The following is a 25,245-nucleotide window of genomic DNA, read 5'->3' on the forward strand; positions in this document are numbered from 1 at the left end:
GCTTCGCTCCGCTGTGCCGGCCCCATTCCGCCCCGCGGCGGCGGCTACGCCAGGTTTGGCGGTTGAGGCTGCTGCGCGCCCGGCCGTTACCGGCGTCCTCGCGCGGGGGTGGCGGGCAGGTACTCACGTACCGGGTTCTCCGGGCGAAGTCCCCCTCGTCCGGGGCGGCTGTGAGGGGAGCCGGTACGGCAGAGGCCCGGCAGGGCCAGGGCGAGCCCGCACCGCAGAGGCAGCGGCCGCGGGTGGGTGATTCACCTCACGGAAGCGTCCGTGGGCTTCAGGAAGGGGCAGGGCAGGTTCTCTGCGGATGGAAAGAGCTGCTTGGTCGGAAATCAGCCGTGGTGTCGGTGTCTCTGCTGGTCTGCCCCCAGGGAAGGCTGGCGTTGGTCACCCATGAGGTCTGGCCCTGTCCTGCTGGTGTGTCTGGCCGTGAGATGTTAATTGGGTAAAGTAGATAGAGCCTTGCCTTTGTGTCTTCACTTAATCTAACACAAGCAGTGCTTACAAACAAATACTGCAGCAAGACTTTGAGAAGACTACTCAGTGCTGAATTGTTTTGCTTAAGAACGTTAGGAAGCTTACAAAGAAAACAGAAAAAGTTTATACTTACATTTACAATTTAGCTGTAATTTCATCGGCTTAACGGTTTAACAGTAGTGCAATTCATAGTGATTTGTTGGGGCTTTTATAGATTATTTTGGGTATATATTTTAGCCATTAATATTTGTCTAAATGCCTTATTTGGGAGTAACTTAAGTCTATCTCATCATTCTGTATTTTGGCAAATTTAGTTCCTGCATCTTTTGAAGCAATGAGCTTTGGTATTATTTTAAATGTATTGTTGGGCCCACAGTTAAGCCTAGTCTGTGTTGGCCAGAGAAACATCCAAAAAAGGCAGCTGTTTTGTAGCTTAGGCTCTGAAGACTCACACAAAAGACTTTTACCTTTCTTTTAAAATAGCGCTTAAGATTTCTAGAAGTGACTGAGGTGAAGACAGCTGATAGTGTTACTATCAACCTTCTACTGTATGACCCCAGGCACTGATGTGCAGAAGTCACCTATGGAAATAGGTGGGTACTTCAGGAATCTCATTTTGGATGACTCATGTTTGTAGAATCAGAATAACAAACCTTATCTTTGTTTAGATTACTGGAGCAGCATTTCAAGAGTAAGTAGCCTTCCATTAATAGTTTGTTTACTCTGTCCTGTGTCTGTCTTCAGGATTAAAATTAGAATAATATTTTTTGTGCTTGTTTATAGTTACTGTAACTTCCTTGTTTTCATTACACTGAAGGGTTGTAAAGTAATTGAGTTGCATTCATTGTGTGGATTTGCTTGCAAATCTGGATGTTTAGCTTAGCCTTGAGTTGTTTAACTGGCAAAAAAACACCAGGTCTAAAATCTGGATTTGTCCTACAATGACAAGCCTGTTGGTCCACCCACCTTTATCATCGGAAGTACAAATTCTGTCTGCAGATAAAAGAAGCAGCAGTAGTCCAGGAACACACAAATACACACAATATACATTTTTCCCAGAATAAAAGGAGTTAACTTCTATTTATGTAATACAACAAGGAAGCAAATTCTCTGTTGTTGATATTCTACAGTGTTTATCCAGTATTGGTGTTCAGACATGAAACTCTATTCCTACCACCAAAAGTATTAAATATAGGTTTTTCTAAACCTGATCCACCAGTTCAAAACATTGTCTGACCCTGAAATGGTGGAATTGTGATTTAAAAAAAAAAAAAAAAAAAAAAAAAAAAAAAGTGGAAGACTGGAGAAATCATAACCCATTAATTTAAATTGACAAAAATTATCTATCTAATGAGTAATAAAAGGAATTGTGTTTTCTTTAGTAATTAAGGCTACAAGGGTTTTTATATCAGCAGTTTAGAAAATTCTCTTCTGCCATTCCCTGCTAAGGGACATCAAATTTTACAACCTTCTTGTAGCCTTTTTTAAAATATTATGACATAGATTGACTTGTTGAAGCTCTGGCAACATCCTGTCCCTCCTTCATGTATTTACCTTTGCTTTGGTTATTTCCCTGACATCATTCATTGCATGCATTATTTCAGGAAACACCATCTTTAAGTCATTTTATACAACAGGCATACACCAGCATAGTGTCTGTTTGGTTTAATCTTATCTTAGAATCATAGAATGCTAGGGATTGGAAGGGACCTTGAAAGATCATCTAGTCCAATCCCCCTGCCAGAGCAGGAATGCCTAGACGAGGCAGACAGGAATGTGTTCAGGTAGGTTTTGAATGTCTCCAGAGTAGGAGACTCTACAACCTCCTTGAGCAGCCTGTTCCAGTGCTCTGTTACCGTTACTGAGAAGTTTCTTCTCAAGTGTAAGTAGAACCTCTTATGTTCCAGTTTAAACCCATTACCCCTTGTACTACCATTGGTTGTCACAGAGAAGAGCCTGACTCCATCCTCCTGACACTCACCCTTTACATATTTGTAAACATTAATAAGGTCACCCCTCAGCCTCCTCTTCTCCAAAGAGACCCAGGTCCCTCAGTCTTTCCTCATAAGGGAGGTGCTCCACTCCCTTAATCATCTTTGTTGCCCTACGCTGGACTCTCTCCAGCAGTTCCCTGTCCTTCTTGAACTGAGGAGCCCAGAACTGGACACAGTATTCCAGATGTGGTCTCACCAGGGCAGAGTAGAGAGGAAGGAGAACCTCTCTCAACCTACTAACCACCCCCCTTCTAATACACCCCAGGATGCCATTGGCCCTCTTGGCCACAAGGGCACAGTGCTGGCTCATGGTCATCCTGCTCTCCACCAGGATCCTCAGGTCCCTCTCGTCTACGCTGCTCTCTAATGGATCATTCCCCAACTTATACTGGAACCTGGGGTTGTTCCTGCCCAGATGCAAGACTCTACATTTGCCCTTGTTATATTTCATTACATTTTTCCCCACCCAGCTCTCTAACCTGTCCAGGTCATGCTGGATGGCGGCGCAGCCTTCTGGCGTGTCAGCCACTCCTCCCAGCTTGGTGTCATCAGCAAACTTGCTGATAGTACACTCTAGTCCCTCATCCAAGTCATAGATGAATATATTGAACAGTACTGGCCCCAGCACCGACCCTTGAGGCACTCCACTAGATACAGGCCTCCAACTAGATTCTGTCTCATTGACCACAACTCTCTGGCTTTTTTCCTTCAGCCAGTTTGCAGTCCACCTCACTACCCGATCATCCAGACAACACTTCCTCAGTTTAGCTATGAGAATGCTGTGGGAGACTGTGTCAAATGCTTTACTGAAGTCAAGGTAGACCACATCCACTGCCCTGCCATCATCTATCTACCTCATTATATCTTCATAAAAGGCTATGAGGTTGGTCAAGGACGACTTCCCCTTGGTGAAGCCATGTTGACTGCCCCTAATGACCCTCTTATCCTTGATGTGCCTTGAGATGGCACCAAGGATAAGTTGTTCCATCACTTTCCCGGGGATGGAGGTGAGGCTGAGTGGTCTATAGTTACCTGGCTCTTCCTTTTTGAAGACTGGGGTGACGTTAGCTTTCCTCCAGTCCTCAGGCACCTCTCCCATCTCCCAAGACTTGGCAAAGATGATGGAGAGTGGTCCACCAATGACCTCAGCCAGCTCCCTGAGCACCCATGGGTGCATCCCATCTGGGCCCATGGATTTGTGGATGTCCAGATTACCTAATTGTTCCTTAACCCAGTCCTCATCAACCAAGGCAAATTCTTGCACCATTCTGACTTCCTCTGGGGCCTCAGGGGTACAGGGCTCCTCAGGACAGCCTCCGGCAGAGTAGACAGAGACAAAGAAGGCATTCAGTAACTCTGCCCTCTCTGTATCTTCTGTCACCAGGGCACCCACCTCATTCATCAGTGGGCCTACATTGCCTCTCGTGTTTTATCTGCCACGTATTTGAAGAAGCTCTTTTTGTTGTCCTTGACCCCTCGTGCCAGGTTTAATTCTAAGGAGGCCTGGTTGCCTCCCTACATCCCCGGACAACAGCCTTATATTCCTCCCAAGTGGCCAGCCCCTCCTTCCATGGTCTGTAAACTCTCCTCTTCCACCTGAGCTTACCCAGCAGTTCCCTGTTTAACCACACAGGTCTCCTGGCTCCCTTCCTTGACTTCTATGTGTCAGCATGCTCTGATCTTGAGCTTGGTAGAAGAAATCCCTGAATATGATCCATCTTGGGCCCCTTTACTATCTCCCTTACGTTTTTTTGTCTCATCATTTCAACATCCTGATTTTCATGAAGGACACTGTTCTGCCTGTCTCCAGCCTGTATGTTATGCAGAGATGGGTTAGAAATTAGTGAATTTAATTTTAGTTTTCCTGATGTTTTATTACAGAGCATTGATACCAGCTCTTTCTATGTGCATCATGCGGCTGTGTTGAGTTGTTGAAAACACTGAGGAGAACATCACCAGTAACAACATCTGCCCAAGGTATTGTAGCTTCTTCTCTAAGCACTTGTCTAAGCACCTCAGGAGAAAAGTACTATTGTGGGCTAGGGTTTACACAGTTTAATTTCGACCCTCACCTTGCTTTCTGGCCCTCCTTTACAGCACAAGCTTTACTCAACAAATCAGTATGCAGCTGTATGCTTTTATGTTATATTCTGTGGTTATTTTTTTTCTTCAGTGTTTCATTAAAAAGTACAGTGTGAGTAGCGGATTAACAAATATTTTCCCCAGCCTTTGAACTGAACTGACCCTTGTGAATTGCAAGGATTTTACACTGACACTCTTTAGTAATCTTTTCCCACAAACCTAACACTGTGAAATGTCTATTTAAATTGGGTCAAATGAGCACACAATACTACTTTATTTATGCTTAAAAATGGGCACTGTAAAGTATTTATACTACCCACCTGGCCAAAGATCCAGCTGAACAGCTTTGGAGAGTTATGGAGCTACAGAGATACTGTCTCCATTACAGCATTTGGTACGGTCCAGCTCCTGTGACACCTCGCTGTCCACAGGTGACAATTGTCTGTACTTTTCTTAGTCCCTCTCTCCCTCCCATCCCACAGATGCTAATGTTTTCTTCTTTCCCATGCTATCATCCTCAGGCTGCAAAGGATAATTAAGCTAAATTCAGAGAAGCTTGTTCCCCTTCTTTTACTAAGTTAAATTTCATAGCTTTTCTTTCAAAACTGAAGGAAGGCCTGGGTACTTGTTTGTACTAGTTGATTTAGTAAGATACCACGTCCTCCTTTAGAGCTCAGTTAATGTGAAATAGTCAATACTTCCTGACACTAGCATTTGTGCATCCTTTTGGATTTCATCCAGCCCAAATGCTTTACCAGTTCTTATTTTATGCTTTTCTGACATGTCTTTGATCCATCAGAAGTTGATTCCAAAGTAGTTCAGTTCTCAGTTTTTTCCTTTGGGTCACTTCTCTGAAAATCTTTGTATACACATCCCCACTTACAACATTATAGGATAGTAATTAAGTTTGCCATGGATGACAGTTTAGCTACTATTGTGTTTATTTCAGACTTAATGTTCCCCCTCCATATGTGCTACTTATTTCTTGTTCAAAATGTTGGCCTGTCATTTTTAAAGGGTACTCATTTGTTTCTCAAAAGTGAAGGCAAATATAATGTCCACAGCTGTAAAAGCCTGGAAGAGCCGCACTCATGCTTCAGAGAAGGGAAGTAAAGATGAACAGACATTTCCAGACATTTCATAATTAGTAAACAATGCCATAGCCTACTCTTGTCCCAGAAGTAGGACAAGACCAAACGAACTCTGCGTTTTTTAGAAAAGATCTGCACTCCAGGACCCTGCATGTGGCTGTACCCCGCAGCAGGCACCCTACCAGGCTCCACAAAGAAAGGAGGCAGGTGGTGTCACAGGCAAGGGAGGGAGCAAGATAAGTGATGGGAGGTTGGGAACAAAGCTCTGGATTTTCCTCCTCACAATGTCTGTTGCTGCAGAGCTGTTAGTCAAAGGCCCAAGACAAATAGGATTTGTTTATGACTTAAAACTAGGTGGTGTGAATGTTCTCCTTAAATGTCATTCTTGGGACTTGTGCACAGTGCAATTAACTTTTAGGAACATCGTTAACTACGGAGCAGTGAAAGGCGGTGCCTGCACGGCATGCCATTCTCACACAGCATCAAGGTGGTAGTTCTTGTCTGCCGAGCAGGTCAGAACAGCATCAGAGGGCAAGGGACTGGATTTAGCAGTGCTGCGTGTCACTTCAGGTCCTGCATTCCTGTGAGCTGAATTACTGACTTTAGAATATTGGAGGTGGATGGAGAAAACACATGGACAATGGAAATACCTTTATTCCATGTATCTATATAGATGTAAAGGAATGGTAAGACGGTTTCTGCTCAAGCACGTTTAAGCTCAAAAGTAACAAGCTGAGCTAGCATTAAAAAATAGTTTGCCAAGTTTTGTCTGTGTTTTTCTCAAACCTTTTATTTATGAATACAGTTATGAATTTTATTTTAGTTGCATAGTGCCTTCTTCTTGTCACTTTTCAAAGTGTTAACTTTTCTAGAATACTAGTTTCTGGCATTCAGTTGGTTTTTTTGTTCTTAAACATGTAAGTCTCAGCTGTTCCTTTAGCAAATCTTTTATTTGCTAAAATAAGTGAGTGTCTACATCTTCCAATTGTAGAGAAAAACTAGGGGGGAGGGAGACCTCTTGTCACAAACTGACTAGAAATTAAGAGCAAGCAAACCGATTTTTTAAATCTTCCTGTGCATTCTCCCTCGTTAGGCCTTACGGCGGTTGAGCGCGCCCGTTAAGCAGACACGCAGCTGCCCCCCCGGGGCGGAGACGAGAGGCGCGGCCATGCCGGGCGCAGTACAGGGGCTGCGCTGCAAGGGCCGGGCGCACACACCGCGGGAAGGCGCGTGCCGCCTGCGCACGCATGACGGCTGTCGCACTGCGCGTGTGTGACGACTTCCGCCAGGCACTAAGATGGCGGTGACCGGCTGTGTGCGCGTCTGTTCTTCGGGAGGCCAGTTCAGCGCCGAGCAGGTGATGGTCCCTGGAGCGCCCGGCGCTCCGGCCCAGCCGCTGGGGAGGCCCGCTCCACCCTAGCCTGCTGCTCGCCCTGCCCCGAGGCGGCGGCCCTGCGGCTCGCCTCGAGAGTGGGGCAGTGCCTGGCGGTAGTGCGGCCTGCGGCTCGTTCCGCGATCCCACCGGTTCGGAGCCGCCCCACCCTCCCGTCCTCTCCGCTCCTTGGTCCCCAGATCAGTACAGCAGGCGGGTTCATGTGGCCCTGGCTGGTTGTGCGTGCCTACGTTTGAGTTACCGATGTTCGCTTCAGACGTGACCAGTGTTTGGGGTTTCCTTAATTAAAAGAAAAGCCTAGTTAAGATGGTGGTGTGTTTTGTGCAGTGCCTCTCCATATAACATTCCCTTTCTTTAGCTTTAGGATACATCTGAAAATCTTGGAAGGTGGTGTAAAGCCCTTGTACGTAGGTAAGTGTTAAAGCCATAACTGAAGCAGTTTCAAAAACGTGCATATGATTCTGATACCTTTTAATGAGGGAAAAAATAGGCATGTTGCCATGGGTAAAACAAAAATTTTGTGAGCTGTTAGCTCTTTTTCTGAGTCTTTGCTTTATTAAGATACTGTTGTTGAAGTAGAGAAGATTTCACCTGCAGCTTTTGTGGTTGATTATGAAACTTATCAGTGTGTGAACTTGCAGTGTGCAAAACTGTTTGGTCATGCTAAAATATGTATTTCAGAAATTAATTTCAAAAAGTGAAGAAGCATGACCTGTTTCCAGGATTTGGTATAACATAAACATGACACACATCCGACTTTTGAAGGGTGAACAGTCATGTTGAAGTTGATAGAATTATCCGTGGCATAAATGTGAACATGTTTTTAAATGCTTAGGGACTGGGGGGAAGATGTCTTTACCAATGCCAATGAAAATTAAAATGTTGTTTGATCTGTCAGCTTTGTGTGCAGTCTTTTTGGCCTACAATATACATAACTTGGTTGGGTTGGTTTGTTTGTTTGTTTGTTTTAGGAAGAGCAAGTATTTATGTCATTCAGAATGCCCAACTCCAACTCCAAATTGCATCGTATCCATAGAGGTGCCCAGGAAGCTGGCAGGCAAGAGTTGGTTTCCAGGTCTTTGCAGAGCGCTCAGCATTGCTTGGAGGACCAAGATTTTGGAACTGCGTATGCTCACTATCTGCTGGTACTAAATTTAGCACCTGAGTTAAAACCTAGTGTCAAAGTAAGTGCTCTCTGAATTGCTTGAAACAATTTACTCTGTTCCTTTTTAGGCTTTGTGACAAGTTTGATGCTTTTGAATTGTCATATGGAACTGATTTTCCTATTCAGTCTTAAAAACAACAAAAAAAATCCCCACCCAAAAAAACAGTAGTAATGGAGATGGCCAGTAACTTGTCTAATAACCTGTGTGAGCCTGTGGTAAGGGAATTGATGCACTTTTTCTTATTTCTGCTTGTTCAAGTGAACCAGCTAACGTGGGAACAATAGCAGGCAGTTGTATGCTGATGCTGAAGGAGATGAAGATATTCACGTGCATGCCAGGATTCCTCTGTAGATGTTTTCAGGGCTCAGTTACTTGCTTCTAGTAACTACCAGCAATTCAGTGGTATACATTTTATTTTCTAGGAAACATTTCGGTTTACTCTCTTTAAATGGGCAGAAGACCTAGATTCTCTGTCACGGATTCAAGATCTGTTTAACTGTTATGAACAAGCCCTTGAACTGTATCCAAATGATGAAGTGATATGCAATAGTATGGGAGAACATCTTTTCAGGTTTGTAGCAATGTAATATTCAGTTTTTGTAAGGTTCACATTTAGTATTGTGTGTTAAAAAACAATACCCAATTCAACAGAGCACATAAAATGTGCTTAAAAGAAGTAAATGTGAGCACATGCTTAACACTATGTAGTGTGTACTGTTGAACTTTAGGTCTGTCGGCTTAAAATAGAGTAGCCAATGCTATAATGAATCTTGGTAGTCACAGCAAAAGTAAAAAAAAAAAAAAAAGTACTTTTACTGAAGTGAAAACTTAAAAGTAAAAGCACTGCCTTAAAGTATTTTCTAACAATTTATAAAACAATCACGAAATAAAAGAAACCAAAATTGTTTAGAGTCTCTGTGTTAACTTTTGTGGGTAACCTACAATTTTTGAAGTTCTTCTTTCCTTTCCTGTTAGATCTCTGAATAGTGCTACCTTTGAATAGTCTTGTAATTCTGGACCTTCTTGAAGTCACATTTAGCACACCTTTGATGTGATGTGATTGTTTATACTGTACTGTGTAGGGCTGTTCTTAAATGATTTCAGCTTGTGCTTTTGTTTAGTAGTGTAAAACATTATTTTCTGCTTTCTTCAAACTTTGCAAAACATGGCACTTCACTGTTTCTTGAGTTCTAAGGTCTTCTGAATCTGGCATTTTAAGACTGAAATCATAGGTCCTGGCTCCACATAGTTTTAGTTAGGCTTGCCTGTTGTGATGATTTGTTTAAAGGAAGAACTCTCCCAGCGTTGTATTAAAATGTACATTTGTTTTGCCTTTAATAGGTTTTGGTGTTTTTCTGTGGTTGGTTTTTTTAAGTACTGTCTGACTGGAATATGTTAATGGGTATCATAAAAACTTGCTTCTGGTTCAGAATTGCCATTTAATGGAAGCACACTAAGAAATCAAAATTTGGTTCACTTATAGTGTATTCCAGTTAAATACAGTAAAACAGTTTTGGCTTCTGTAGCCTTGTGTTGTGACTTAAAAATCTGAGACTGGATTAGAGTTGCTGCTCTCATGTTGTTGCAGCAAGTTCTCATAAAACCTGTTCTAGTTTGTCAAATGACGTAGTAGTGGATGAAAGCTGGTGTATGCACTGGTGTTTTTGTCTGCCTTTGCATTTTAAAGTGATTTGATGTAAAGCTGTGAATCATTCTTTTTCATAAGGTAATATCAATATTTTTAAAGCAAATCTTTCTAACCAATCAAAATATTTCCATTGTCTTTTAATTGATGTAAGACCTCATTACAGATCTACAGATATTTACAAAAGCTTGGCAGCTGATTGCTTGTCTTTTTTTTGTTTGTCATTTTTGCTATTAGAATGGGCTTTAGAGATGAAGCAGCTGGATATTTTCACAAAGCAGTGAAGCTCAACCCAGATTTTGCTGATGCAAAGGAGAATTTTTATCGCGTTGCAAACTGGCTTGTGGAACGCTGGCACTTCATCATGCTCAACGACGCCAAGAGGAATCTTACCTACCTAAAAGCAATTGAGAACGCTGTCTGCTCAGGGTGCAAATCTGTCCTTGATATTGGAACAGGAACAGGAATCTTGGGGTGTGTTGTAAGCACATATTTAACATCAGCTTAACAGAAACATGTTTGTTTGTCTAACAAAATTTGGTTGCTAGTGAAAAAAAGAATTTACTTTCATGCCTTGGAGACAAAAATTGAGAAAGGAAACAAAGCTTTCAGAATTCAGTGAGTCTGAAGGTTAGGGTTTTTGTAGTGTTTCTGGAACACTTTGTTTTAATTTGATGCAGATGCTTTTTATTTACAAAGTTACTTCATGAAAATGCTGTAGTATGAAGACTGGCTTTAGTCAAGCCGAGGAGTGGTGTTATGCTACCTGTATTTTTTATGATAGCATATTAAGGAGATAATCATTTTGTGTGGTATCAGTGTTCATACAAGAGATATTAGTTCATTTGATGATGATTTTTAGACTTGAACTGTTTTCGTAGAAATACAAAGCAGATGTGAGTATATAACTTAAATCTCAGTATCTTTTTGTGCTTTACCTAGAATGATTTAAACTGAAAAGAAGAAACCCCGATTCTTGTTTTTTAGTATGTTTGCAAAAAAGGCAGGAGCACATTATGTCTATGCCTGTGAATTATCAAAAACCATGTATGAACTTGCCCGTGATGTGGTGTCAGCAAATAATATGGAAAGAGAGATCAAACTTCTGCATTTGAAGTCACTTGATATAGAAATTCCAAAGCACATACCTGAAAGGTACGTTTTTCTCTCTGTTGTGATATCGTTTTTTATTTCCTCTTAATTCAAGAGAATAACTGATGGCCTAAGCAGGAGCTAACTTTGCCTGTGATATTTATCCAGAATGTGGGATGGTTCTCTGTAAGTTTTATGTTTTTATAGAGCAGTGCAGAGATGATAGGTTTTTTTAGAGCGTACTAATTTCTAGCGTAAATCAATGATGTAATAAGTTTAATTATTTGGTGGGAGCTTTGTGGCATGTGTGATAATATTTCAGCAACAGGAGAAGAGAAATAAGATTACTCCATCAAAAAAGTCATTGTTTAACACACTTGTACACTGAACTTGTGGTTCACTTCTGCAGCCTGTAAATAGGATGGAAGTGTGTAATAGGACCTGCAAAGGAAAACTCTTCCCAGGACATACCACACCCATGCAACTCCATATCGACTTCTGTGTTTGTCAGAGAGATGGGAAATTTCAGGTTGTCTGCCTCTTCTGACAGGGGAGTGAGGGAAATCCTCCTCTCCCCTGTCTCCTAAGGAGAGCACTGCTGTATTTGGAGGCAAGAAGGTGCCATGTGATACACGCAGGATCCTGGTTGTTTCCATCTAGAAGGCTGGTGGTGGTTGTGCCGACTCTAGATGTGTGTGTTGGCACCCAGCTGTGGAGGGATCCACAGGGCTTTGAGCATGGCTTTAGATATTGGAGCAAAAATCAGTGGAACTGTGTTGCAGTTTGTCCTGTGATAATAGGTTTTTGTGTTTGTATTGAGTTTTTTGTTTGTATACACACATCAACCCACCTGTCCGTGCAGCAGAGATTCACATGCTTTGGAAAACTAAATAGTTTATTTTTCCAATATTAAGTAATGCCTTCTTTAGCATAGGAAGAGCTACTGGGTCAAGTCACCAGCTTGGAATTGCTCATGGCAAGTTAGAATTTGGTCAGTATTACAGCTTTGAGGATATGTGATCTAGATGTTCTATGCTATGCTGCTGCTTGCTCACTGTCCCATTCAGCAGGGGTTCCTCAGGAGGATCTGTAAATTTTTAGCAGGTAGAAATCCAGGGGGATTTTTGCTTTGGTATATATGAAGCACGGATTTACCACTTCAACTCACCACTGCTAGGGATGCAGATTAAATGTGGGAAGGAGATAATCCATTTTCTTTTTAATTAATAACAATATATGTGTCTGTGGTGATGGTACAGGCTCATAATCTGAAAAGGTAAAGCTTCCGTGGTTTAGCATGCCAGTCAAACCATGTCTAATTGTGTCAGCTGAGCTAAAGTAATTGATCATATGCATCCTCTTAGTGTATGTGATGAGTTACTGGATGTAAGCTGTCAGGAATAACTTGTTACTGTTCTGTAAATTTCTTATTATGCCATACCTTTTCTAGTTTAAATCCAAAGGATTTGGGATTTTAGGATCCATTAATCGGCATAGTAATTTTATTATACTTTGATTAAAAAGGAATAAAAACCCCCACTTGTAACACATATGCGTGGATGCATATTCTTGCACAACATTCAGACAAAATATGTATTTTGCAGTATCATTGCAGTGTGCCCAAGCTGATACATCTTCCTGTTTTGGTTAGATTCTTCCCACACGATTTATTTATAAACACTGACCAAGAAACCTTGTGGTAAACTCTTGCTCAATATTTATTCTCTTCTCTGCATCTTGAATAACTTCTAACAATTCAAAATATGTCATTTGTTGGCCCATCTGCAATGAATCTTCAGAACACTGGTAGAAGTTCTGTGCTGAGCTCACATTGGTGTGGTGGTTTTGTGTTTTTCCTTTTAAAGAATGTTAACTGGAATATGTGTTATACATTATATTTCATGGTGTCCTTTTTCCTATCTAGAGTTTCCTTGGTTGTCACAGAAACAGTTGATGCTGGTTTATTTGGAGAAGGAATTGTGGAGAGCTTGATACATGCTTGGGAACATCTACTTTTACAACCAAAGGTAGGCTATGTGGGTATACACATATAAATGGTTTTCCTGTTTGTGTTTGATATGTATTTGTGCATATATATGCATATGTGTGTATACATATCACACACATAAATGAATGAGGAACAATGTTTTGTAAATTATTTTACCTATTGATATTTTAAAAATGAGTGATCTGGTTTTGTTCTATGAATTTGATTTTGGCGAAGGGCGATGAGGCAGCTGCATACATTGTACTTCTGCGAGCTCATGTTCTGAATGGACAGGTACTTGCAATGCATGATTTCCCTGATGGAACCTTCCAGCATACAGAGATGATTTCCACTTGATCATTGTTCATTCCTTTTTCTTTCCTGCCCCTGCAATGCCCCCACTTTGAAAGAAACACCAAGAGGCTTTGTGTGTCTTTGAAAGGTACTATTTTCCTGCAAGTTTGATTGTGACCTGGTTGTTTCAAGATACCAACTCGGTAGCAAAAAGTCATGTCAGTCTAAGATGCTGAATTATGGTAGAATTATTTCTCATCATAATAGTAGGGAACAGTCAACTATAATTTGGTAAATATACCATATGCTTCTGCTCTTAATTTATTTTTGCTAACTGTGAACTTTTTTGGAAGACAGAACAATTCCACTATGTCTATTGGATTTTACTTTATTTTGCATTTTAGCTAATGCATACATTAAGCAAAGTAATGTAAGCAATATGCATACATTAAGCAAAGTAATATGACAACGAGTCTTACATGAGTTAACCTCTTTTAGGTCTTATGACTTATAAAGACTTTTTTTGATACTGCTTTGTTTTCAACTAAAGTCCTCTTTGGCTGAAAGCTTTTGTATTTTGTCAAACTGAAACTGGTGACCTCTAGTGTTAAGTATAGGAATGATGCATGAAGGAGAGGTCCTCAAATGTTTCTATATATTCTAAGAGAATACAAATTAAACAACGCTTTTAGAATTACACAGAGGAAGTAGTAGACTGAAAAGTAAACTCGATGCATGGATATACTGAAAGACAGTATTTAAGAGTTAACTAGAATGACAAAGACCAGAAACTTTACTAATCACTATAAACTAATCTTAAATGGCTCATTAATATGTAACCTAGGCTTTGTGGTGATGGTAGAAATAGGTCATCGTTTCATTGTATGTTGTTATTAATGTTTTTGCAGCCTGAAAATCAAGATGTCGGTACTGGAGACTATGGCCGAGTTATTCCTGCAAGTGCTACCATATTTGGGATGGCAGTGGAATGCAAAGAGATACGTAGACATCACAGGTATGTTTAAACTCTAGCACAGTTTGAACCTGTGTTTGTTATTTTGGAAGAGAAGCTGGTGGTTTTTATTGAGAATTTTTCATTTACTAGTCTCTTTATTTTTTAAATGGCTGATTATCTGTGTCACTAAGCAGATTTCTGCTCTCACCTTCCCCACCCTTTTTCCAGGCTCCTTGTTCTTTTTTTTTTTTTTTTTTTTTTTTTTTTGTCTTCTCCCCCCAACCCACTTTGTGGTTCAGACTTTCTGAATAACTTCATCAGTTTTCAGTTACATTCGAATACAGGCCTTTAACACATACTAAATAGTTTTGATTCCTTAATAGTAAAATGACTTCTCAGTTTCCGTATTGGAGATTCTTGGAATAACACTTGGCCTCTATCCCCATTTTACCCTCTTTATCATCTGCTCCATACCTTGCTGCTGGATCTAACCCTTTTAGAAGATGAGGACAGGATTTTGTAAAGCCTAAGTGTTAATGATTCCACCAACTTTGTTTCTGAAGATGTGCCTTGCCTAATTCTGAACTACCATACAGTAGGGTTTCTTTGCTGAGACCAGGTTTAACTGTGTATCAATTATTTTCATTTTTATTCTTAATTCTAGAACAGTATTACTGTAAAGAGACAGTCTCTATCTGAGAGGTTTGGACTTGAAGTGTTTTGTTTAAGATTAATCTTATTGCAGATTAAAGAAAGCTCTAACTTTTACAGGAGCTTCAGTATATTGGATAACTGCATCTGTGATTTTTCTAATGCAGTAGACCTAGACAATTGACAAAAAGAGACAGAAATTCCCATAGCAGATGGTCATAGAAATTTATTTCAGGGTAAGTTAATTATTTGTCAGTTAGAAGATAGGTTTTTGCCTTGAAACATGATACTGACTGTTCCTTACAAAATGTAAATAGGATGAAACTTAATGTAATCTAGCTTTAGATGGTTGAATTAACAATCCATTCTAATAGTATAGCTTAAGGTCTGGTGGCTAGCCAGACTGAAATGATTGCCACAAAGTAATTGTATTCTGTAGGGAGAAGAAAATGTCACTTTTAGATTTCCTGTCTTTATAGTTTGAGATTCCTTTTTGCTCCAGTAAGGAAACCTATCTTAAGTCTATTTTAACAAGTACTATTGAGCTTTATGTAAAAAACTTGGCTATTCTCAGATTTAAACTAACCAGACCTCTGAACTATTCTGATGTGCATGTCTCCATATTTCCTTAAGTGTTTTGATGATCTACAGCAAAACTCTGGGGTTTGGATGGGTTTTTATGAGCAGGATGCCTAGTGATACAGTGGTGTGAAAGTATCTCTCTTCTAATGCTTTTTATGTAACCTAGCACATTTTCTGTCTTGTACAATAAATACAACTTTTCTTCTATGAACTTTTCCCCCTGATTTAATTTTTCTTTTTTGAGTGGTTGTAAGCAGATGTAGAGCCCAGAAATCTGTGACTACCTGAGGTCTGTTTTTTTTTTTTTCTGAACTGCTTTAAAGAGTGTGTTCAATCTAGCATCAAACGCATGATTCATCTTGCTGAGGGAGGGAATCCGCTTTCACTGTAATTGTTGATGAGCTATGACAGTGACAGAATCTGTCTGTTTCTGATGCTGATGTCTTGCTTTGGCTTCTCTCTGTTTTAGGAATTTTAAGTGATGCTACGTTTCTTGTGCTCTGATTGTTTTTAGGTTTTGTGTGGTTTGGTTTTTGTTTTTTTTCCTAGGATATAGTGAAATTCTAGATCATAGAATCATAGTACAGTTTGGATTGGAAGGAACTTTCAAAGGTCATCTAGTCCAACCTCCCTGCATGAACAGGGACATCTTCAACAAGATCAGGTTGCTCAACGCCCTGTCCAGTCCAAAAGTTATAGCAGAGTCCAAAAGTTATAGCAGTTTTCTTGTAATTCTGTTTTTGGTGCTGATGTACCTCTGCTTGTAGTTTTATTCCTTGATGTTTTACTGATGATTGTAATGTTTCTTTACCATAGCTGATGCTGCTTGTACATGTTGCTTGTGTTTGCTGGAATCGCTACAGGGCCTAACTCTGTTGTAGTGCTGTATCATATTTTTTTTTCTGTTACGGTTAGCTTTCATTTTCTCCTGAAGTCATTGCTCTGTTTGAAGCAGTTTTTTCAGATCCACAAGAAATGTGTTTACTTCAGAAGAGCAAATGAACTGATGAACTTGTGAGAAGACTTGAGTTTAACTAAGGATAAATTTGGCTTTCCACAAAACTGTTAAGATACCAGAGTATACTACACATTGTTTTTCAAATTTGAACTATGTATCTTTCAAAAGTCACAGTATGTAACAGTAAAACAATATTCTAAGAGAACTTAGGTCTGCTACATTAGTACATCTACATTTAGTCATCTTGAATAAAATATGCCAGAATATGGGTCAATATGCTAATTTAAGTCACTAAGAATTACAGATTTCAGGGTTTTTTCATGTTTAATTTTTAGTTGATTTGATCCCAGACAGAGGGGCAATAAAGTGGGTTTACTTCTATGCTTATATATCAAAGCCAGAAGAGTTCATTATAATATAATGATCTGCTGACCTGTTCCACAATACAGGCCTCGTACAGCACTTGTACTGTTTTAGTTGTAGTATTTCTTTTAAAATAATATATGGATTTTATTTCAAATTAAGGGAATACATTCTCATCCTTGTTTTTAAGATATCTAAGTCGCTTCACGGAGCAGGTGAGAAGATCATAATTGTTGTTAACATTGCTGTATTTTATAGTACTTATTGCAAAGTACTTACCACTTTGTGCTTCCTGTATGTCATGTGTTTTTATTGATAGAAAATCTGCTCCAAAAATGGAGTCTGATTCATTTTCGTATTTTAGCTATGTGTAATGGTCAAAATATATTTGCCTAAGAATCCAGGTTATGACAAAAGGCAGCTTACTCAGTTCTGTGACTGTGAGCTTCTCTAGATCAAGGACATGACCATATCTGATGAGAATACGATTAGACAAGACAGCCTGTCTAGTCACACTTTGTTGTAGGGAGGGGAGGTTCCCGAGAACGTGGTTCGGAATTAAAAATAGTTCTACAAGTAGAAGTGTAACTGGTTGTCATTTGAAGTTCTGAGTGCTAGATCTCGCTATAAGTATGTGGATTTGCTTGATAGCTGTCACGTAATGGGAAGCACTAAATCTTTCACAGACACATGTACTTTTTCTGAATAATCTGAAGTGTAGTTTGTGCAAGACTTGTCCCATGTAACTTCCTGACTCATACTTTGAAAATGAGACTGTGTCTTAAGTCCTCAAACCGCAGCGATGGACAGTGTAGCGCTTACAGCATTTTTTCTTCTTTGAAGCTTTTGGTATAAGTTTGTTTCTGGAAACCTAACTGATCTTCTAAGGGCTGATGCATGTATTCTGAGTTGTCAAAGCCTTTTCCAACAAGAAATCAATTCTGAGACTTTCTTTGCAGCAATGTAACTATGAAAAATACCTCATTCTGCATAGGTTATGCTTGATAAGTGTATAAAGATACTGAAAAATGAAAGTTTTATGTCAAAGAGATCCGAAATTTCATTTTCTTATTGCATATCTATCTTCTTTATTTTGACTATTCCATGCATCTTAAAGCAACACTTTCATTATCTGTTTAATGCAGCATCAGCAGAAACGCTTTATTTATTCTTATTATCACAGAGTATATTATCCTTTCTAATTCTTGTCAAGACTCAAGGAATTGTACATAAGGGGGCAAAAGTCTGTGGCCTTTGGTAAGGGACATAGTGGTATTCTAGTGACAGCGTTCAGTTCTGATTCTTGAAATGTATGTTCAGTTCTGATTCTTGAAATGTATGTTCTCTGTGCTTCAGAGCTGCTCTGAACATAATAAAACCACCACAGAACTGTATTATTATTTTTTAGTTTTTCTGTTCTTACACTCTGCATTTAAAAATACGTAGCCAGCCTGGGAAGAATTTTCTTTGGGTTTTTTTTGTCAAATTATTTGAAGTTTCATTTCTCCCCTTTTTTCCTTCACTTCTAGAGTGGGAAATCAAGAAGTTGCTGGTGTGCACTTGCCAGATTCAGTGGAATTCTTTAGTCCAACGTACGATTCTGCTGGTTCAGAGGAAACAGTTGAACCTTACACCACTGAGAAGCTCAGTCGTATTCCTGGAGGTTATGTACCTCTGACAGAAGCCTGTCAAGTAATGACAGTAGATTTCAACAATCTGCAGGTACTGATTGATTTTTTTTCGTGTCCTTTATAAGTAATCTATTTATGAATAATGAGCGCCTTATGTCTTGTTTGTTTTCTGGGTTCAATTTCAGAACAGTTCTCAAGTGCAAAGTTGGCAGGACTGCTCTGAAGTCCTCTGCTGGTTTTGATATTTATCTGATTACGTGGTGATGTGATTCGTCAGATGACAGTTTATGACTTTTTGAAGGTGGAGTTTTTTGTTTGTTTCATGTAGTTCAGGGAACTAAAGGAGTTCACCATAGGATCAAACAGCTGCCAGCCTCACTGTAGGGAGGAGGAGGAAGAATGCGGTAGACTCATCTCAAATGATTTATGCTGTGTTGGAGATGACTTAATTCCTCTAAAGTTAGTCTCTTCGGGAAACTCTTGAAGACAAGAGAAAAAGGATATCTTTTACATCTGGCATAAAAATGTCTTAAGTGATGATAGGTAAGAGTAAAAGAGAGGCAAGATGATGAAATTACCGTATTCAAACAGTTGGATTCCACCCTTCAGCTCCTTTGGTGTATCTTATGGTCTTTTTGTAATATGGCATTCTAAAATATAGTATTTGTGTATTTTGCACAGAATAAGTTTCTGTGCGTATAGTAAATAGACCTGAACTGTAAGGCAAGGACCTCAACCACTCGCAACTGAGCATGCTGAAAAGATGATAGTCTGAGCATGGTCTCTGGTGTGTTTCTTGCTCATTGACCTCATGGTGAGTAGTTGGCATTGAAGTGGTGAGTCAGAGCTTAAAATAGATTCTGTTATACAAATGAAATAATTCTTGACCACTGCATGGCCAGGAATTGCGGTTATTTGGAATCAATAGCTTTTCCTAGTTGGCTTGTCTGACATCCCAAGATTAAAAATGAAATAAGACCAGGCTCTTCAGTATTCTACTGGGAATGATCTCTCTGTGACCTTCTGCTTCTAGCATCAATAAGAAACTATTACTGACATCTGAGAGATGCCTACTCTTAAGCATGTGCCTGCTAGCAAACATGTAAAGATAATTTTAAAGAGTAAAGAACAGTGTTAGTTTTCAAACAGTGTTTCAGAACTTCTCCTTTGAAGTTTCTAGTTAGACTAATGGGGTGCTCTTGCCATGGAGTAGTAAGATATCATAAGTAAAGGAAGAAATGCAATTAATTTATTTGGAGTCATCGGTTACTGTTTCTTGTTACTTTTGTTGCTGGGCACTGTTCCAAATGCTGGTAGGTTACTTTCAACTTGTTTTGCTTGGGTTTTTTGGTGGATTTTTGGGTTTTTTTCTGTTTGTTTTTTTTTTTTTCTTTTGTCGTGGCCACACATGGATGTTCAATCAGTACAACTAAAAAAAATAAATAAAAAATAAAAATCTGCTATACTTACTTACAGTAGCAGAAATACCTCCTAAAGATCAAAATTCAGATATGAAATCAGCTCTAGTAAGGTAATAGCAAAGACCCATTTTCCAAACTCGTATTTCAAAGAAGAGGGCTGTTGCATTTACTCTGCTTGTACTAACTATCCAGACCAAAACTGAGAGAACTGAGAAAAAGACTTAAAATACAGTACAATGGTGTTTCTCAAGCGGAGTTGTAGGAGGTTTCAAGTATGTCAGTACAGATCAGAGCAGTAATGATAATAAGTCAAAATTTTAAAAAGCAGCTGAGTTATGCTGATTACTTTATTAGGGTAGTTAGCAGCAGCAGCAGCTGAATTCCTGGCAGGTAGGTGCAGGAGACGTGGCTGTAGTTCCAGGCTGCAGATGCACCTTGCCAGGCACTACCTGTGTGCAGGTTTGCTGGCAGCAGATCCGTGCCACTGGGACTGGAAGTGAGTATTTACCTCAACAGCCAGTAATTAAAGCCCAGTGTCGCTTTCAGGCCCTAAAGAAACTGAGTTACTGCCAACAATTACAGATACTGGCTCTTTCTAATTTTCATGAGAAGTTACTGTGTGGAATATTTAAGACATTTCAAATGAAGATGTAGGAAATGTGATAACTGCATTTTTTCTGTAGATTTCCCTTCCGTCTGTAGTCCTATTTACTTTTTTTTAATGCAAGTTGTGTTTCTCTCAGAGGATATGAGTAGCATAGCATCCTTTTTTTTTTTTTTTTGTTACTATGTATTCCTCCTGCATTGTTGTTTTATTTTCTTTAACTATGCTAGTTGATTAATTGCCACCCTGATGTGCTAGAGCTGTTCTAGTCTGTAATTATCATAAATAACAGAAAAATGTTTATGCAGTAGACATGTGAGGAGTAAAGATAGGATAAGCAGTATGGTAGAGAGCAGAAAAAGCTGAAATAACTGCCTTCTACTGGATTTTTAAGTGTTCTGTGCCACAAGATGTAACATTACAGGTACTAAAACCAGTGGATGAGAACCATGGGCCTGCTGCTTTTGAGGAATAACTAGGAAGAATATGTTTAATATCAAATGAACTTCGAAAGAGCTATAACTTCCCAGAAACCAAGGAACAGATGCACACCTGTGCTCTTGCTGTCTTACTTCAAGGGGCTTACTGCCAGCAAAGCTTCAGCTTACTGCTCTCTTCTTCTCCAGTTGAAGATGTACAGGAAAAAATTAAGAGCAGTAGAGCCCTGTTACTAAAGAGCAGTGAGATCTCATTATGAACTTCAGTGTCAACCATCTCTCCATTTTGAGAAGGTGGTAGACCAACTCTTGGAGAATGCAGAATGAGAATAAAGAAGAGAAAAATTAAAAACGCAGTATTTGAGAGCTACTCATGTTCTTAGAGTCAGACTTTTCTTTTGCCCTGTGTATTTTAAGATTGAAACTTAAGACAAGTATTGGCATAAGCAGATCAGGAAGCTGATATATGTTTAGGCAAGGCTGTTACTAAGCAGAATGGTTGTGACTAAGAGAATCTTTGGTCCCTTCTGATTGACCTTCTGTTAATTGGTCTATACTGGAACTAAGACATTAGAGCTGGGCCTTATATGTTTGTGAATGTTGATAGCAGAAGGTAGTTACTGAGGAAAATAAATTGTACATGGAAGAAGACTTAATACCTGTTGCATATTCAGAAGTTTTTAGGACTGTTGGAGAATTTATAACTTGATCCCGTTATGGGAGATCTTAAGTCTTCCCAGCAGTGCCTGAGCATTTACACAAAGCCTGTAGCCCAGGTAGCAGAGAAGATATCCTCAAAGATATTTGACTTAGTGTTTTTGTAATGATTTTGCCAAACCTCTTGGAGTGAATCCAGTGCTTACGTATGGTATTTCTAGAACTCAAGCATTGGCTTGAATCCAGCCCAAAAGACTGGCCCTAGTTTTATTCCTTCTCATAAGGCAAGCCTTGCAAGTCTAAAGCCTTTGTTGCAGTTTTCAGTGTTTTTAAACATGTATGTTCTTACATGTGGTCATGTTTGCTTTAATGGTTGATGGATGCAGTTTGGTTTTATGCATAATGGCACTTGCGTGTAGATGACCATTCCTGTGCTAATAACTACTAATAATTATAATTGGTATTGTAGCAGCTTGTTAACTCAGGTTTCTGTTTGGTGTCTTCACAGATTGGTGCAGAAATTTGAGTGATTTAGTATAATTAAAACCACTTTTTATTAATGGAAATAAGCTCTCTCAACACTTTTTCCTTTCTTTCCACTTTGGTTAGGAGCTGAAAAGTCTTGCAGCTAGAAAGCCCTGGAAGCTCAGCCTGCCAGTCACTGAAGGAGGAATACTAGATGCTATTGTGGTATGGTTTGTACTACAGCTTGATGACGAGCACGCTCTATCTACAAGTCCCAGTGAGGAAACTTGCTGGGAACAGGCAGTCTATCCTGTGCAGGGCCTCCTCGGTATGTCCTGTGGATTTTCTTGTTGTAGTACGTTGATTTGGTTTCATTTTGGTTTTGAGCTGGTTAGGTTATCTTGGAGATGAGGAGGTGACAGCAAACAGTTTTAGGAGTTCAACAGCAAGTCGCTGTGAGGTGGTTCCTGATCGTGTTTCTGGACTGTAGCGCACAGTTACCGTGTGCTTGTTTTGGGCTTGTTTTGAGATTAAATGCATTTTGCCTGGTGTGGGACAGTTTAAGGCAAATGCTAATGCACAGTCACAAATTTCTAGACTGTAACCCCACAAGCTGAACAATTCTTTTCATACATACTGATTAACAACTAATGAAGAACTGAGATAATGTGTGGTGGGTTTTTTTTAAGCGCTGTTTGGCCGCTTCAGTGATGTTTGCTGTAAAGTAACTGACATGACTTTTTTGTGCTGTTTTTGCCAAGATTATTCTGTGAAGACTGGAGATACTGTGATGATGGAAGTTTGCTGCCAAGACTGCTACTTGAAGATCCAGAAGTTTTCTTTTGTGACTTCAGAGTGTGGGATGGACTTCAGTGACAGAGGTGACACTCTGAGTTTGGGTAATGAGGCTGAATTATGTAATGCTCTGGCTGGTCTTCAGACGACGAGCAAACAGGATGGCAATGGACAAGTATGCGTGTTGGAATCCACAGAAATAGCCCTGCTGAACAACATACCATACCATGAATGCTTTAAAGCTGCCATGGGCAAAGTGCTGTTGTCCTTAAATCCAAGTAAGGACTCGCAGTCCATGGATGTTGATGGACATGGCAGTGGGATGAACCTGCAAGAAAGTCAAAACAAGAGTTCTCTGGATGTGGCTCCTGATCCTTTGTATGTTTTAGATGTATCTGAAGGGTTCTCCATCCTGCCAATTATAGCTGGCAAACTTGGACCAGTTAGAGCCTACAGTTCTATTGAGAAAGAACAGCATCAGGCAGCACTTAATGTGATTTCAGAAGCTAACCATTTCCCTAAAGAAACGTTAGAGTTTTGGCTCAGCCACTTAGAAGATGAAAATGTGGTGCTGCAGAGACCAAAATCAGACAAATTGTGGAGTATTATTATCTTGGATGTTATAGAGACATCGGGTTTAATCCAGCAGGAGGTGATGGAAAAGGCTGCAATATCTAGGTACAGTATAAACAGACAAAAGTATTCCTAAGAATGCATAATTATTCAAAAACTTTTGAAAATATTTCTTTTAGCCACAAAATTGCCATAATGTTGCTTCTGTAGAGCAGGAAAAGCTGGCTTTCTGAATGGATTGAGCTTTTGGGGATTAAACTTCAGAGTGTTTCTGGTGTGACCATGGTAAATATGTATATTTTTTAAAAGTGTCAAGGTTTCTCTTTCATAGTCGTCTTTATATTTTGTATGCAAGGATATGAATGCAAGATCTTATTGCTTGGTCTGTCAGAAGTTCCCAGGGTAGATAGCATCTTATTACTAAGAGAGGTAGCCTTTAGTACAAGGTCAAAAAAGCCCCGATTCCTGTGCATGTCCAACTGTCATTAGAGCAAACTGATGCTGCTAAAAGACAAACACATGGTGTTAAAACAGCTGTGTGATCAAATGGGATCAAACTCAAATGCTTATGAGCACTTGACTTCAGAGGAAGAACTAGTGTGCGTTTCTTAAATGTAATTAAATGTTATTTGATTACTGTTGAATTATATGCTTTAGAGGTGAAATCTCTCTCATTTTACAGATGTTTACTTCACAGTGGAGGGAAGATATTCCCACAGTATGTTTTGGTATATGGGATGCTTGTAGAATCAGAGTCTCTGTTACTGGAGAGTGCTGTTCAAGGAACAGAACCAACTCTTGGGTTTAATATAGCCCCTTTTATCAACCAGTTCAAGGTATGAAGTTGGGTGATGTCTTCCAGACACAGTTCCAGAGCCTGCAGCTGTCTAGCTGTTTAGTTTGGGTATAAAATGCAAGAAAACTAAAGAGCTGAAACTTTTTCATATTGTTTAAGTTATCAAGAGAGGTTTATGTGACCAGCTAGGGACCTTGAGTTAAACTAAAACATTTATTTTAGAACTGGTGTGGGAGAAGTTTTATCTGAGTAAGGAAGGATGTGATGTTACTGTACAGAAGAGTGACTGTGCTGTTACTATCTCCTTCATCACCTTGTATCCCAACAGTCACATTTCAAAAAGGATTAGAAGGGTGTATTCTGCATTTTGGCTGTCTCTTACAGGCATCACAGTAATTCCTAGAAACTTTTGCATTATGATTAGTTAACTTTTCACTTTTGAATGGTTGTTGATGCCTGAAGTTACCGTATATTCTCCTAGGTACCTGTTCGTGTGTATTTGGATCTCTCTACATTACCATGTCTAGCCTTGAGCAAGCCAGCAGAGCTTTTAAGGCTGGATCTCATGAACCCTCTGTTGAACAGCTCCAGCAGAGAAGTGAAGGTGAGTTGTGGATTTGTAAAGTTAAGTGTGCTTAGCTGCTGTTTTGCAGAGCTGCTCCTTAATTGCTCACCTTGGCTGAAAATTTCAATACGTGATTTACTGATCTGCAGGTATCTCTGAAATGGATTGAAATGATTTGAACTACTTTATTTTCTTCTTGGGAAAGGGTGTAACTTATTAAATGAGTATTTTAAATATTTTTAGGTACAAATTTCTAAGTCTGGCAAGGTCACTGCAATTCCCTTCTGGTATCACATACATCTAGATGAAGACCATAGCTTGGATACATCTGATGAGTTTTCGCACTGGAAACAAGCTGCAGTTGTTCTCGACAAACCCATCCAAGTTCAGGTTGGAGATGAACTTGTGCTTGATGTTCAACACCATAAAAGCAATATTAGCATTACAGTTAAACAGTGAAGAATATCATGTGTACACTGATTTGTGGTTAATTGCATATGCATAAATTGACTGTTCATAACATCACTGCTGTTAATTTACATTAAAGTCTAAGTTTTCTACTGGGCACAAA

General features: G+C 39.6%; 1 protein-coding gene across 3 annotated transcripts; it reads left to right on the forward strand.

Moving 5' to 3' along the window:
• Window positions 1–10: 10 nt before the first annotated feature.
• On the forward strand, window positions 11–25,245 carry PRMT9 (protein arginine methyltransferase 9). 3 transcript variants are annotated; one of them, XM_065836190.2, is made up of 16 exons: window positions 11–445; window positions 961–1,070; window positions 4,353–4,448; window positions 7,396–7,448; window positions 8,009–8,221; window positions 8,626–8,774; window positions 10,086–10,322; window positions 10,836–11,003; window positions 12,865–12,967; window positions 14,130–14,236; window positions 18,260–18,452; window positions 22,090–22,273; window positions 22,707–23,418; window positions 23,996–24,149; window positions 24,591–24,713; window positions 24,918–25,245. In XM_065836190.2, exons 5-16 carry the CDS (start codon window positions 8,024–8,026, stop codon window positions 25,131–25,133), a joined length of 2,544 nt encoding a protein of 847 aa, XP_065692262.2. In that variant the 5' UTR covers window positions 11–445; window positions 961–1,070; window positions 4,353–4,448; window positions 7,396–7,448; window positions 8,009–8,023; the 3' UTR covers window positions 25,134–25,245. The 3 variants fall into 3 exon arrangements, with proteins under 3 accessions (XP_065692262.2, XP_065692261.2, XP_065692266.2); XM_065836189.2 differs by lacking the exons at window positions 11–445; window positions 961–1,070; window positions 4,353–4,448 and adding an exon at window positions 6,899–7,001; XM_065836194.2 differs by lacking the exons at window positions 11–445; window positions 961–1,070; window positions 4,353–4,448; ... (1 more) ...; window positions 8,009–8,221; window positions 8,626–8,774 and having other exon boundaries at window positions 10,184–10,322; window positions 10,791–11,003.

The sequence above is a fragment of the Patagioenas fasciata genome, chromosome 4 (genome assembly GCF_037038585.1).
Source record: "Patagioenas fasciata isolate bPatFas1 chromosome 4, bPatFas1.hap1, whole genome shotgun sequence".
Classification (NCBI taxonomy): Eukaryota; Metazoa; Chordata; class Aves; order Columbiformes; family Columbidae; genus Patagioenas; species Patagioenas fasciata.

Excerpts from the sequence above, each read along its gene's own strand:
- PRMT9 (XM_065836190.2), top strand. The coding sequence starts at position 8,024 with ATGTCATTCAGAATGCCCAACTCCAACTCCAAATTGCATCGTATCCAT. Across the intron at positions 8,222-8,625 it reads AGTTAAAACCTAGTGTCAAA|GAAACATTTCGGTTTACTCT; the intron begins GTAAGTGCTCTC and ends TTTATTTTCTAG. Across the intron at positions 11,004-12,864 it reads CCAAAGCACATACCTGAAAG|AGTTTCCTTGGTTGTCACAG; the intron begins GTACGTTTTTCT and ends TTTCCTATCTAG.